This window comes from Oryctolagus cuniculus, chromosome 14 (genome assembly GCF_964237555.1).
Source record: "Oryctolagus cuniculus chromosome 14, mOryCun1.1, whole genome shotgun sequence".
NCBI lineage: Eukaryota > Metazoa > Chordata > Mammalia > Lagomorpha > Leporidae > Oryctolagus > Oryctolagus cuniculus.
Window position 1 is genome coordinate 61,525,474 of NC_091445.1, and position 14,939 is coordinate 61,540,412.

General features: G+C 42.7%; 1 protein-coding gene across 1 annotated transcript in view; it reads left to right on the forward strand.

Moving 5' to 3' along the window:
• Positions 1-11,950, forward strand: part of IL7R (interleukin 7 receptor) — a 30,375-nt gene extending 18,425 nt beyond the window's left edge. Inside the window, exons 4-8 of the mRNA XM_002714135.5 lie at positions 5,297-5,454; positions 7,360-7,528; positions 8,362-8,455; positions 9,398-9,473; positions 9,868-11,950. Of these exons, the coding sequence (XP_002714181.1) occupies positions 5,297-5,454; positions 7,360-7,528; positions 8,362-8,455; positions 9,398-9,473; positions 9,868-10,368 (998 nt within the window). The 3' untranslated portion in view covers positions 10,369-11,950. The remainder of the gene's footprint in view (positions 1-5,296; positions 5,455-7,359; positions 7,529-8,361; positions 8,456-9,397; positions 9,474-9,867) is intronic.
• Positions 11,951-14,939: the final 2,989 nt, after the last annotated feature.

The following is a 14,939-nucleotide window of genomic DNA, read 5'->3' on the forward strand; positions in this document are numbered from 1 at the left end:
GCAGACATTGCAGTCTTGAGTCTGAATTCTGCAGGGCAGAAAACTCACTTTTATATTGCATTCTTAAAAAAAAAAGATTTATTTTATTTTATTTGAAAGAAAGAGTTACAGAGCTAGGTAGAGCCAAAGAGAGAGAGAGAGAGAGAGAGAGAGAGAGAGAGAGAGAGAAACGTCTTTCATCCATTGGTTCACTCCCAAATGACTGCAATGGCCAGAGCTGAGCTGATCCAAAGCCAGGAGCCAGTAGCTTCTTCCGGGTCTCCCATGCAGGTGCAGGGGCCCAAGGACTTGGGCCATCTTCTACTGCTTTCCCAGGCCATAGCAGAGAGCTGGATCAGAAGTGGGGCAGCTGGGACTCGAACCGGCGCCCTTATGGGATGCTGGTGCTGCAGGTTGCAGCTTTAACCCACTGCTCCACAGTGCCAGCCCCCTTTTATATTGCATTCTTGGAACAGAGTTGCCTCTCCTTCAAGGAATCTCAATCTATGTTCCTAAAGCCTTCTACATATTAGATGAAAGGCAATCTTATTCACTTAATGTCTAATTATTTAAATTTTAAATATGTCCAACAAATTATCACTGGACTTGTGTTTGGCCAAACAATGAGCACCAAAGCTTACCCAAGTTGACGTTCAGTTAACTATCACACCTTCTAAGGGACATACTACTGAAGAGTGAAACATGGCCAAATACAAATTGGCCTAAAATACACATTATACTTAGTCAAAAATGCATGATAAAAATTGCTTTTCAAATAAACGTTTGCATTGACAAACTCCATATGCATGGTTTCTTTTGGGGGGCCCTATATAATATACATGCTCATAATGATATGAATCAGTAAATCTATTTAAGTATCTGTGTTTAAGCCAATATTAACTATCAATTCACCATTTAGTTATCAATCAAGATAAGAAAATCAAAACAATAAGATTAGGAATATAGATACAAAAGTGTTTGCCATTACTTATAGGTTTGTGATCCTGGGGAAATTAAGTTCTTTTATAAAGCCTCAGAGAAGCCCCATTATAGGGGATTGTCTAACCCAATTATGATATATGAGTGCAGTGAAATACTATTTGTATTTATTCTACCTCTAGAGATTTACTAGTGAAAGATTATATATAGTGGAAAAATTGTTCAGAGTGATAGAACACATGCATTCTTTTGACAGTTTTAAATACTATGATTCAGTCTTTCCAAATTCCCAAATGTTCTTCACCCCTCAAAAGGAAAATTAAAGAGAGTGATAATCATTAAAGATAAGAGAGAATGAAAAATATTACTCAGCTTTTTTTTTCACTAGGATGATAAAATAAGAATAAAAACAGAAGTTCCAGGTGTAAACAATTATGTTGGCTAAAAAGGGGGGAAAAAGGCAGATATAGCAGAAAACAACATTGGGGAGGCAGAGGCAGTAACGCAGGTTAACCAGAGAATAACAATGACTGCAACCAGTATGAGTACTGTCTAGTGGGGAACGGGGGGTGACTTCAACAGGTGTTTCTGAGAACATGAACAAGCTGGGTTGTGATCATTTGGAAATAGGGCTCTACGGATGGATGCTGAGCTGTGCACTGCCCAAGGGCACTTTATCTAAAGGTTTTCCGTTTGCATTACAAATATGAGAGCAGGCGGAGCAGGCAGGATTCTTGGTCCTCCAACAAAGCCCTGGAGCACAGAGGAGAGCCCAGTCTTACACAAACCCACACCTGCACAGACGTGTCTGACACCTGTGAACACCACTGTCACATCCAAAGGCTCCAGGTATTACTCTGCCATGTCTGAATCCCCATCTTGCATAATCCAAGTGTTCTTGGAGGCCCACATTCTGCTCCCCCAAGTTGGCTGCACACCTAACATGTCTCATCTGAAAAACAATGGAGAGAGAGGCACATATGTCCACTGCTCATCATGTACACACACACATAACACACACATACACAGCCTGTGGAAGGCGTTGCTGTGAGTCTTCTGGGGATTTGAAAAGCACTCCAAGGCAAGCCAGATGAGAGGTGATAGAGGCAAGTGCCACAACATCTTCTGACTCCTTATGTGGCCTTTTGTTAATGAAAGAACTATTTAACTGGATTTAAACTAATTGAACCCCAGGGCTAAGACTTGCCTGCAACCACCCAGTCTCTTACATTCCCTTCATTAGTGTCCTCTTGCATTCTCACATTTCTTGGCAGAGTCTGATAGAATTGTTTAGATTGTATTCATTTAAGATTATCTTGATTTTCTGGCCAGCACCGTGGCTCACTAGGCTAATCCTCCACCTTGCGTTGCCAGCACACCGGTCGGGGCACCGGATTCTGTCCCGGTTGCCCCTCTTCCAGGCCAGCTCTCTGCTGTGGCCAGGGAGTGCAGTGGAGGACGGCCCAAGTGCTTGGGCCCTGCATCCCATGGGAGACCAGGAGAAGCACCTGGCTCCTGCCTTCGGATCAGCGTGGTGCGGCGGCCATTGGAGGGTGAACCAACGGCAAAGGAAGACCTTTCTCTCTGTCTCTCTCTCTCTCTCTGTCCACTCTGCCTGTCAAAAAAAAAAAGATTATATTGATTTTCTAAAAAATGTTGGTTTAAGAGTCAGAGAGAGGGGCTGGCTCCATGGCACAGATTACTCCTCCACCTGCCAGTGCCAGCATCCTATACTGGTGCCGGTACTAGTCCTGGCCACCCCTCTTCCCATCCAGCTCTCTGCAATGGACTGGGAAAGCAATAGAAAATGGCCCAAGTCCTTGGGCCCCTGCACCCGCATGGGAGATCGGGAGGAAGCACTTGGCTCCTGGCTTCAGATGGGCGTAGCTCCGGCCATTGCAGCCATCTGGGGAGTGAACCAGTTGAAGGAAGACCTCTCTCTCTGTCTCTCCTTCTCACTATCTGTAACTCCACCTCTCAAATAAGTAAATTTAAAAATCTTAAAAAAAAAAAAAAAGAGTCAGAGAGAGAACTAGATAGATGATGCTCCCATCTACTGATTCACTTTCCAAATTCTCACAATCGCTGGGTCCGGGCCAGGCCACAGCCAAGAGCCAGAAACTCAGTACAACTCTCCCACATGGGTTGCAGGAATCTAATCAAGTGAGATGTCACATGCTGCCTCTCAGACTCCGCAGGAACAGGAAACTGGAACTGAGCATCAGAGCCAGGATTCAAACCCAGGTGTTCCAAGTTAAGACACAGGCATCTTAACTAGTGTCTTAACTGCTAGGCAAAATGCCCACCCTAGCACCTTCTTCTGATTTCCTCAAAGACACCGTTTGGGCAAGAGGCAGACCTTTCTGGAGAGGGCCTAGACAAGCCAGGACAAGATAACAAGATATAGAAACAGAAGCTAAATGAAGAAAAGTGAGCCTCAGAGCCAGGCTGAGTTGATTTAAATCCAGTTAAACTATTTCATAGAGTGCTGAACTTAGGTTAATTAAACTCTCTGAGACTCAGTTTCCTCTTGAGTAGAGTCATGATGAGTGGCTGCTGTTTGAAGACAGAATAAGCCCTCAGCACTAGTAGATGTGCAGTCAATTTTAATCCCATTCTTCCCTTAGTTCCACCATTACCAAAAGTCCTTAGGATATGGGGATGGGACAGAGGATTTAGTTCCAGGAGGTTTTGTTGAGAACGCGAATGAGAGGTAGGTTATGAGGGTTGCCGGGAGTCCCTATTGGACTGGGTCTCTCCACCACTGACTTTCCTCCTGCTACCCTCTAGAACATCTTCCCTATGAATGGTGCAGCCCAGGGTACACAAGGGTGAATTTCCCTTTTTACAAGACATCCACTGGTGAAGAAGGGGCCACTTCTTTTTCATCATCCATGGGGAGAGCCATGAGGTGCTCAGGCAATCACCACCACTAACAAGTGACTATGACAACTGGGCCAAATACTGCACCAAGGGTTTCATTTCATTGGGCCAGGAAGCCCAGCTCAGATTGCCTGGAAAGTGATTCAGTCTACTAAGTGGAAGCTTGATGAACACACACCCTCTTATTAACAATAAGATCTGAGATCAGTCACACACAAAAGTAGAGGCCCCATCACTAGACAATCAGCTTCCCAGCCTATGGTAAAACCACGGCTACAAAGTTAAGAATGGAAGTCTCAGTTCAAAGAAGCAAAAGGGACCTGACATCAGCACCTTACTTGGAAACCAATACCTTTCTCAAGGTTTGTTCTCCTAAAGCAATACCCTTCTCCCTCCCACAGCACACCATACATATCACATTTAACCCTAATAGCAGCTTGGGGAGGCATCCAGAAGAACACAGCAGGTCAGAGATAATGCAACTGAGACAGACAGAGGGCACAGTTGAAGATCGCTTTGGAAGTTAAATGCTGGGGCCAAGACAAAGATCTGCTTCTATATAGATAAGTGATATTTTAGGTCCCATCACACAACCTAATTGTATTGGAAGGATGAAGTCTCAGATTTAAATATCTATATTCCCACAGCAAAGATAATAAGTTATTAATATATAATTAATGAGACTGGTGTTGTGGCACAACAAGTTAAACCACTGCCTGTGATGCCAGCATCCCATATGAGTACCAGTTCAAGTCCTGGCTATTCTACTTCCAATCCAGCTTCCTGCTAATAAGCCTAGAAAAGCAATGAAAGTTGGCCCAAGTGTGTGGGCCCCTGCCAGCCACAAGAGAGACCTATATGGAGTCCCAAGATCCTGGCTTCATCCTGGCCCAACCCCAGCCATTGCAGCAGTCTGGGGAGTCAACCAGTGGATAGAAGATTCTCTCTCTCTCTCTCTCTCTCTCTCTCCTTCCCTCTCCCTCCCTCCTTCCCTCCCTCCCACTGTGTGTGTGTGAGCTTGTTTTTCAAATAACTAAATAAAATGTTTTTTTAAAAATGTACAATTAGTTTTAGTTGCTATAACAAACGAGCTCCAAAACGTATATTTCAAACTTGTAGTTTGTTTCTGTCACATTAGAGTATTCCTAACCCGTGGTGGTGCTCCTAGAAGCAATATCCAACACTTCTTATCCTGTGCTCCTCTATCTCCCACATGCAATGCCATGGGGGGTGGGGGTGGGGGGTATTTCTGACCAGGATTGGAACTGGGGAGCGTCACTTCCACTCACATTGCTCACAAGACCATGCCCAGCTGCAAGGGAAGCTGGGAAATGCAGTCTGAATTTAAACCTAGAAAGAAGAAGAAATGGCCTTCTAAACAGTTAGCCAGTTGTTGATTCAGGATCAGATCGAGGTTCAAAGTAGATGGACTTTAAAAATTGTAATTATCCCCTGGTCTATACTCAGATTCATTGTTTTCTTCTTCCCTTCCCAGTTAAACCTGAACCTCCGTTTGACATAAAAGCTACCTATCGTAAGGGAGCAAATGACTTTATGGTGACATTTAATACATCGCACTTGCAAAAGCAGTATGTAAATCAATTAATACATGATGTAGCCTACCGCCAGGAAAAAGATGAAGGCAACTGGATGGTATGTAGATCAACCTCGTTCTTACAATAGAAACCTCTTAATGTTCTAGCTTTCATTGTCTCAGAAATGCATCTAGCCTAGGAGGGCTGAACCATTTTGTCTCCAAACATACCCTTTATTGAAAGAAGCTCCCAATATTGTTGACACAGATAAACCTATGGTGGCAGATAGGCACTTAACTTAGTTTTTTCCCCAAAAATGTTAGCTGTCCTGGGACCATTTGTTTATTCTTCCTTTCTTCAACAGAGTTGTTTTTCCACTGGTGCAATGTTCAGATAAATAATGGAAGAGGGAAGGATGAAGGTCATCTTTTTGTGTGAGTGTCAAGGAGGGGTGAGTAGAAGGAGTGAACAAGTGCTTCAGCCCCACAAAATGCGGATATTTCCTCACCCATCCTGTTCTACCTCTGATATTTTTCTTGTTTTATTTGTTGTATTTATAATATTTCTAGCTTAGTTAGATAATAATTTAGATTGAGGCCAAGTTGATCTTCTTTATTTGGAGACCTCAAAAAGTATCACACTTCCAGAGAAACATCAGGCGCAAACACCCCTGGAGAGCATCACCAAGTCACAGTCACAGTTGGGTTCCTGAGATTTGTGAGGGCAGCAGGAGGTAAGAAGATGAGTAGGCAGAATGTTTGCCCTTTTATTCCGCAAAGTAGCAACTTAGTTTTCACCCTGGATGGCTGATGTAGACAGGTACTTAGTCCCATTTTCTTCATGAGTCTCCCAGATGGGAAATATCTGGCTATCCCTGCAACCTGTTTGGGCAAAGAGGTGGGAGAAAAGTCAAGTACTCAGGCTATCAGTTTTGTCATAGCCTGCTAGACTAAGTCCTGCTGCTCCGTTCCCCGCAGACAGAAAACAGAAGGCTGGTTCTCTTTCCCAAGGCTCAGAAAGTACCTTCATATCCCTCCTGTTTGCTTGGGCTAGGATCAGCCTTGTGGGCTTGCAGTGTGGTATGGTGTGCTGGGTATAGTACCGGGGTCATCCCTTGTCAGAGCCCCTCTCCTGGCTGCTGCAGCAAGAGGTTTCCAACTTAAACAAATCATACTTTGTTCAAAAAAAAAAAAGAGAGAGAGAGAGAGAAGAGAAGAGAAGAGAAGAGAAGAGAAGAGAAGAAAAAAGAAATGTAGTACCTACCCCAAACCACTTGTTCACTCCTTCTACTCACCCCTCCTTGACACACACACAAAAAGGTGACCTTGATCCTTCCCTCTTCCATTATTTATTTATCTGAACATTGCACCAGTGGGAAAACAACTCTGTTGGAGAAAAGAAGAATAAACCAATGGTTCTAGGACAGCTAACATTTTTGGGGAAAAAGCTAAGTTAAATGCCTATCTGCGGCCATAGGTTTATCTGCGACAACATATCCAATAATCAAAGGCAAGTTAAATGTCAGAATTAAATTGTCACATACACAGCAGAAAGCTGGTTAATGCCTTTAATATATAAAGAGTTCCTATAAATCATTCAGAGAGACAAATATCACAATAAGAAAACAAACCAAAGAAATCGGAAAAGTTCCACAAAATTATAAATGCAACAAGTGTATGAAAACTGATAATAAAATAAATATAAATGTTATGACAACTGATATTACTTCTTATCTATCAGGTTGACAGAATATGTTTTTCTTAAGAATGATGCACAGTGTTGGGATATTATCACCTCTTTAATGCTATTCTCAATGTAAAATGGTATACTCCTGAAGAGAAATAATTCTTGTTCACTAACCCCACCTTTCACCTTTCCTTGGCATGTTGAAAGGGGAGAGAAAGAAATGAAAATGTTGTTGTATAATTACATGGTTAAAGGAATTTAACTTGAAATGACTCAGGAGGTCCGAGATGCACTTCTTTTCCCACCCTACCATATAATGACTTATTTTACTCTTTAGCATGTGAATTTATCCAGCACAAAGCTGACACTCCTGCAGAGAAAGCTACAACCTGATGCGATGTATGAGATTCGAGTCCGATCCATCCCTAATAGCAACTATTTTGAAGGCTTCTGGAGCGATTGGAGCCCAAGTACTCATTTCAGAACACCAGAGAACCATAGGGCAGGTAAGGAGTAGCTGTAGAGAGCACTTGTCTCCTTGGACGTTTTGCACAACAAAGTGTGATCGACAGAGTGGGGTAGAAATTGATGACACAGACTAGCATGTTAGGACTCCCCAGAGAGTGTGCCTACACTATTTCACTATTTTTTGCCCCTTTTGTGAAGAACAAGAAATCAATGGGAATGGATCCTTAGTAGCAGGTAATTGGTGAGAATTGTGTGGGTGGCACTGGCCTGAGTATATCTGAAAACTGCTAATAATTTGGAACAAAATGCCCACACTATGCCTCCCATTCACCAGTTTAGGTTTGGATCAAATTGGCTGCTTTCTCTAAGACTCCTGTGGGGAACATCTTCACTGATGGCATGCCCTTGGGATCTAGGAAGTTAGAACAACCAGTAGAACCACAAAACATGGCAGGCCTCTGGACACAGGAGTACCACACGTAGATCTTTCCTTTTCACATTTTTGGAAGAACTGTTCTTCATGTCAGCTTCCATTTGTACCCTACAACTTGCTGTGACTGCAGACGGAACATGGATCTGCTCTGCTCTGGTTACTTTCCCCTGGGGGTAGATGTTGTATAGGGAATGGTGGTCCCTTGACACTAGATCACTTTTACATTTCAAGTGGCCAATGTTCTGGTCTTGGTGGCCCAAGTCACTGCCCCTTAAGCCAAAATTCCCCCTTAAAGTTAGAATATTATCTTGTTTACTGAAGAGTAGCTTTCAATAAGCAGTAAATGGGCCCAATTAATAGATAAACTCAAAGCATTCTGAAAGTCTACCCCACTTCATGCTTACTGAATGCTAACCATGATGTATCCTTGTGTTCCAGGGGAGATAGATCCTGTCCTCCTAACTGTCAGCATTCTGAGTTTCTGCTCTGTGGTTCTTTTGGCTATCTTGGCCTGTGTATTATGGAAAAAAAGGTGACTTTCTTCAACTCATCAAGAGGGTGATTGTGTGGGATCCCAGACAGTCCAAACTTGACTTCTCCATTTATTGAGTTCTCTCTTTGTTGATGAGAAAACTGCAGTGGAGGATGATAGGTCATTTCGGGAACTACAGTCCTTGCTGCCCCTCCCATTCTCTGGCATGAGTGAATTTCCACAATTGATTTCTTAAGAGACAAAAATATAGAAACTGGGCACAAGGCAAACCTTTTCCCCAAAATAAGAATTATGAAAGGTAATTTATCCCAAACTTTTCTTCTAAAGTCTTCTAAAGGGTGTAGTAGAAACCCCATGGAAATGCAAAATGTACTAGAAGTCCAACTGCAGTATGTAAACTCATGAGACTTTTGGTTCATTATGAAAATGATGTTTTAAATATACTCTACTTAAGTTATTTAATGGTCTAGGAAGTTGCCCTCAGCACAAGACCATTGGATCTCCAGGATTACAAATACCACAATTTGAACAGTACTGCCTTAAAGAAATGCCCCTTGGGTAACTTAGAAAACATTTTCCACATCTACCAAAATTAGGATGGAAGAGTCACTGCCACTAAAGACAAAGACAACATCATCTATATTGAGCGTAAGCGGCCAAAAAAATTTTTTTAGAACCTTAGCTACAGCAAAACTACTGCATTGAAAGCTCTTGGTTCCTTCCCACTGGAGTTCCTTTACAGAAGTGTGTCACTGTCATGTCTATTCACAGAGTAGTTTAACAGTGACTTCTGACCTAATCCCATCTCAGATAGATGGAGCCCTGAGGCCAGAGAAGCAACTCATCGTTCTTAGTCATCCATTAGATGTGGAAGAGTCAAAACTAGAAACTTGCTCTTCTGATTCCTGGCCCAGAGTCAGTGGGAAAATCTGTTGTGCCTGCTCCCTCTGTTATTCATGTGTCAATTTTCTCTGATTTCAGGATTAAGCCTATGATATGGCCCAGTATCCCTGATCATAAGAAAACTCTGGAACAACTCTGTAAGAAACCAAAAAAGGTAAGTGCTTCTTGTACACCAATAGGCATTATGTTAATAGCATGCCCATATGCAAGAACAATATTCTGGAATAAGGAATAGTTGAACCTCATCCCATAACTAGATTCCTCCTAAAACCCTAACTGCATCTTCCTTGAAGTGGGGAACTAGAATGAGATACAGGTCTCCAGACTTTTGGGCTTCCCAGTGTTGCAGTGAACATCCCATGGTCACTTCAAACCCTGAAGCACCACAGCACCTCCAGAATCTAAGAGTCAACTGAGAAACAGGTGGATAATTCTCTGCCATTACATGGCAAACCTACCAGAAATTTCTTCAGAACTTTTCTAACCAGAATGTTTGGGAGGACAACTCTCTGGTGCTGCTTTGATGCCTTTTCTCTTTTCCTATGCAGAATTTGAATGTGAGCTTCAATCCGGAAAGTTTCCTGGACTGTCAGATTCATGAGGTGGATGGCATTCAAGCTAGAGATGAAGTGGAAGGCTTCCTGCAAGATATTTTCCCTCCACAGCCAGAGAAGTCTGAGAAGCAGAAATGTGGAGCAGGAGCTCAAGGCTCCAGCTGCCCATCCAATGTTACAATCATCACCCCAGAAACTTTCAGAGAGTCACCCCCCAGATTCCTAACTGAGAATTTCAGTGCATGTGATTCCCCTGTACTGCTCTCTTTCAGGTCCCAAAATGGCAGAGAGAGTGGCCAAGGTGGGTCTCATGTATACCATGGCCTCCTGCTTAGTCCTGGTACTACAAACAGCACACCAATCCCTCCATTTCCTCCCCAATCAGGAATCCTGACATTGAACCCAGTTGCCCAAGGACAGCCCATCCTCACTTCCCTGGGACCAGGTCAAGAAGAAGCATATGTCTCCATGTCCAGCTTCTACCAAAACCAGTGAATTTTAAGAAACCCAGGGACTGAATCTATTATGATCAACAAAGATGACTGAGAGAGAAAGGTCTAGAGTGCATTCTCTCCCTCATAAAGAAGAAAAAATTAAAGCAATCATATTACATAGTCTACAGGATGCTAAAACATCTTGGCTCAGCAGCATTCAACAAATGACAGGAGCCTTCTGCTTCTCCTGCTGATAGGTCATGAGGTTTCAAGAGACTCGATGATTTAATGATTTAAGAACATAAAGCAGGAAAGAATGAAATAAAGAGTGAAGGAAGGATGGAGTAATGAGGAAGGCAAGAGGGAGTAAGAGAAGAAAAAAATATCAAGGAATGACAGCTACTATTATCAGAACTTATTATAGATCTAATGCTGTGCTAAGTGCTCCACACATCTTGTCCCACTGCCTTCCCACGATAATCCTGGGATATGGGTGCAATTATTATTATTTTATTTTTATAGAATTAAGGAGTTAAATATCTTGTCCAATAGCCCCACTCAGTGAGGAGTGGAACCAAGATATGAGGGTTGAGAGCTGGCTACTCCCCACTGAACCAAGTGATTTTCTCTCAAATACAGACCATTCCATTTATGAAAGCCAAATGGCACTAATAATAATAGCAAGCAGAGTGATTTACTATCCAACCTGGATCATTCTTGAAAGTGACAGAGGAAGTTTTAAAAATTACTCTAGAATAATAAGCATAAATTAGGACAGACTTAGGCAAATGTAAACATGTGTTCACCTGATTAAAGTGACTGAAGGAAGAAAGTGGGAGAGATACAGCCTCATGGGTGTGAAGTTCTGTGATCAGCCAGGTCCAAAGCAAGCCGCAAAGGCAAGAAAAAAAAGTCCCAGTTGATTTTTTTGTTCTGCAAATAAGCTCAAGAAGGAATAGATCAGAAATCCAGAATTTCTCCTGATGATACCAAAACCAAGACCCTTTTGCTGATACCACCCAACTATATCCATTCATGATCTCAAAAGAACCTGTCATTGTCCATGGACCATAGCACACTTGACTGATAAGCAGTGGAATAACCCTACCTGTGTGTACAGATACTGTCCCAGTCCGAACACATTCCCAAATTGTCTCAGGTTCTACAGCCTTCAACACTGCTAAAAATGTCATGGAGAACTTATAACCACATGCAGTGAGTGAGCCAATTGTGGCTACGTCCTTGAAAATAGATAGGAGACCTATCATTAATAGCTGACACTTGTTCTTGCTTTTTTTGTTTAAATGAATTTCTAATGATGAGCTCAAACCCAGTCAAGGTAACTAAGCAATTTCAACTCAAGAGAGGGAACCAATCCCTCTCCCACAGACCCCTAAACCTGGCTGTTCTTAGAGCCACAAAGGGCAGAGGGAGTACAGAGTTGTGAGGGAGGACAAAGCCTTGTTTGAAGTTTGTTGTTGTTGTTTATGTTTTGAATTTTCTTTTATTTTTTCTGCTTCTACTTTGTCTAGGGGAACTAAATGTTTTTACTTTTTTATTTTTTTGTTTATTTTGTTTTGTGCCATCTGTGAATGGGATTTTAAGTTGTAGACTAGTAGTCTTTATCTGTTGGCCCAGTAATAACCAGACCATTTTATTCTTCAAATGAGAGCTTTACTTTCTAACGTGCTTTCCTCTGCATCAGGAGTAATGGCTGTATCAGACCACAATCTCTTGCGTTTGTTTCTTGCTTTTCAAGGCACTTCTGTAAGTGTTCTCTTTCACCTCCTTGGCAAGCACATGTAGAGACTGCTATGTAACCCCCATAGCGTCAGGCACAGGGGATCTGAAGACAAATGAGGACATGACTCTGAAAAATCTAAAACAAAAAAAGTGACAAGTTGGAAACAGATTATTTAATATTGCAAAATGCTGTGATAGAGGCATATTGAAAGTGCCCTCTTGGAGATAGGGAAAATGCCACCAAAATGGTGTAAGCTTGCACGAAGGAAAAGTTTAGTCTTCCTGATGCAGAAATGGCAAGAAACATGTTTCCATCAGATGAGCAGATGTCCTTTGCCTTTTGTGGAAATGACAGCCAAGTCTGAAAGAAGAGGTCACTCAAAATTTCGTGCCCAACCTAGGCTTTTACTACCTGACCACAGGGATGCTTTGAAGTATCTGTTGGCATCTTCTTGACTTATGTTAAAATTAGGCCACAGAGAGGACAGGTAATTCAATTCACGTGTTAAGTCAGGACTGGAGGCATATAGAAAATCTCTAAAAAGAATGGAGCCTCTGGAGGACTTTTGAATTCCCTGTAGCCCTGAAATTCTGTTTTAGTGTTGTTTGGCATACAGTATCATTTGAGTTTATTGTGTGTGTGTATGTTGTGTGTGTGTATGTTGTCTATGCGTGTGTGTTAATGAAAACATTTAAAATCCATGTATTATACTCTTATAATCATTATTGCTGCTCATGCTTGATTATCTACTCAGGGAAGTTGTATAATGTAAGTTTACTAATTAGTTTCACTCAACTCCTTATGGACTTCATTAAGAAAGAGAAACTCCTGGCAAGAGATAATGTATAAGTCAGATACATAAACTGACCGTTCTAAATAGTACAAAGTGAAAAAAAAAAAGATTGAAAATTACGCAACTAATTCAGACAAACCACCATGTCTGGGTCTAGCAGGCCCTGGCTTCTTTGCATGATTTTCTACCAGCCTGGCCTGTCCCATCAATGTTGTTTCTATGGGACTTTGCCTCAGAAAATCAAAGTGCGGGCTATGCTTTTCTGGAGGGGCTACAAAATTTGAAACTGACCAGGAAGATAATGAGAATATTTCAAGGGTGCCTGCAAATGATATAAATCAGATAGAGTTATTGCCAGCTCAGAGGTTTTTCTGTAGGATTGCTCTTAAAAGTATCCATCATTCACTACAGTGAAGGTCTATGATTGGACTGTGTACTTTTCACATGCATTAAAACATTTCACAGAGCTGCTAAATACATAAGTGCACAATGTGTGTTACCATCTCGTATTTAATAAAATTATATTGAGCTCTTTGTGGTTGTGCTTGTCTTGTGTGAAAACAACAAATGGAGAGCTACCTAGAAGGGACATGGCCACTGAAAACACTGATAGTATTAACCATCATTTTATGGGTTTTAGAGGTTTATTTGTTTATTTGAAAGGCAGAGTTACAGAGAGAGAGAAGCAGAGACAGAGAGCAAGATCTTCATCTGTTCACATTCCAAATGCCTGCAACAGCCAGATCTGGGCCAGGCTACAGCCAGGAGCCAGGAGATTCCTCAGGGTCTCTCAGATTTGAACCATATTCCACTGCTTTCTCAGGTGCATTAGCAGGGAGCCAGGTAGGAAGTGCAGTCAGGACTTGAACCAGTGCTTATATGTGATGCTGGTGCTGCAGGCAGCGGCTTGACCCTCTGAGCTGCAGCGTTGGCCTCTTATGGGTTTTAATGTTCAGAGGATTCTTTCTTCACCAGTTAAGTAGTCAATTAATTTACTTAACTAATAGCAATTTGTTGAGGACTGCTCTACACTTCTTGGCACTGCGCAAGGCACCAGGGTTAGAGAGATGAAGTGGGATACTGCCAGCTCATGACTGCCTGGGAACAAAGGCACCTAAGAATAGTCACAAGGTCACACCATTGCTTTATAGTTAAAAACAATTGAGCAAGATTCTTAGGTTTAAGTAATAGAAACCAATTTTGTCTAATTTGAGCCAAAAAGGGATGCATTAAAGGCTCTTAGAGAATATCTGGAAGGGTCAAAGAGCCAGCCTTGAAGACCACAGAACCACCTGTGCCTCTGTGACTGGTTCCTCCAGAAACTGAAAGCAGTCACCTCCAGTGTTGTCACTCAGCCCCAGAGTGGTCTCAACAGCCATGTCCAGTGGCTCACATCTCTGGTTGCAGTTGAAATGAGGCTATGGATGATGGCAGCAAAGACTCCTTTATATGCCTGGGCCCTAGTAATGGGGAGCAAAGAGAACATCAAGGTCTCCCTCTCGTACCAAAGTGGGCAGGCACTGCTTCATAGAATAGAGCACTCCCCAAATACTGGATGGCGTTTCCCTGGCCACTTGAGAAGGAAGAACGAAAACAAGATAAGTTGCATCAGGAAAGAAGTACCAAATTGGGGCAGTGGGAAGAAGGTCACTGTCGCTCCCCGTCTTCGTGGGGGAACGACACAAGACCCTGCCTAGGCTTCATATCTGAGTCACGGCACCATTATGTCACTCCCCGTCTTCATGGAGGAATGACACAGGACCCTGCGTTGTTCTTTCGTCTACTCGGCCCTCCCCGGGTTTGCTGCTGGTTCTTCCCGGGTTGGCTACCGACCCTTCCACCTCCGTGGAAGGGGATGTTCCTGGTGCATGCTGTCTCTCTCCTCCTTTATAGTCCTCCTCCGCCAATCCCAACTCGGCTGCCCACACGCCAAGTACGCTGCTCTCCTCCAATCAGGAGCAGGATCAGCTCCTGGAGGTCAGCACTCAAGTTGGCAAGAGGCAGCTGCGTAGAAGCTGTTTACTCCTCTCCCAGCGCCATATTGTGGGAGAGCAGATGCATAGAATAAGTCTTAATTCCAGTAACTCAGTCCAGT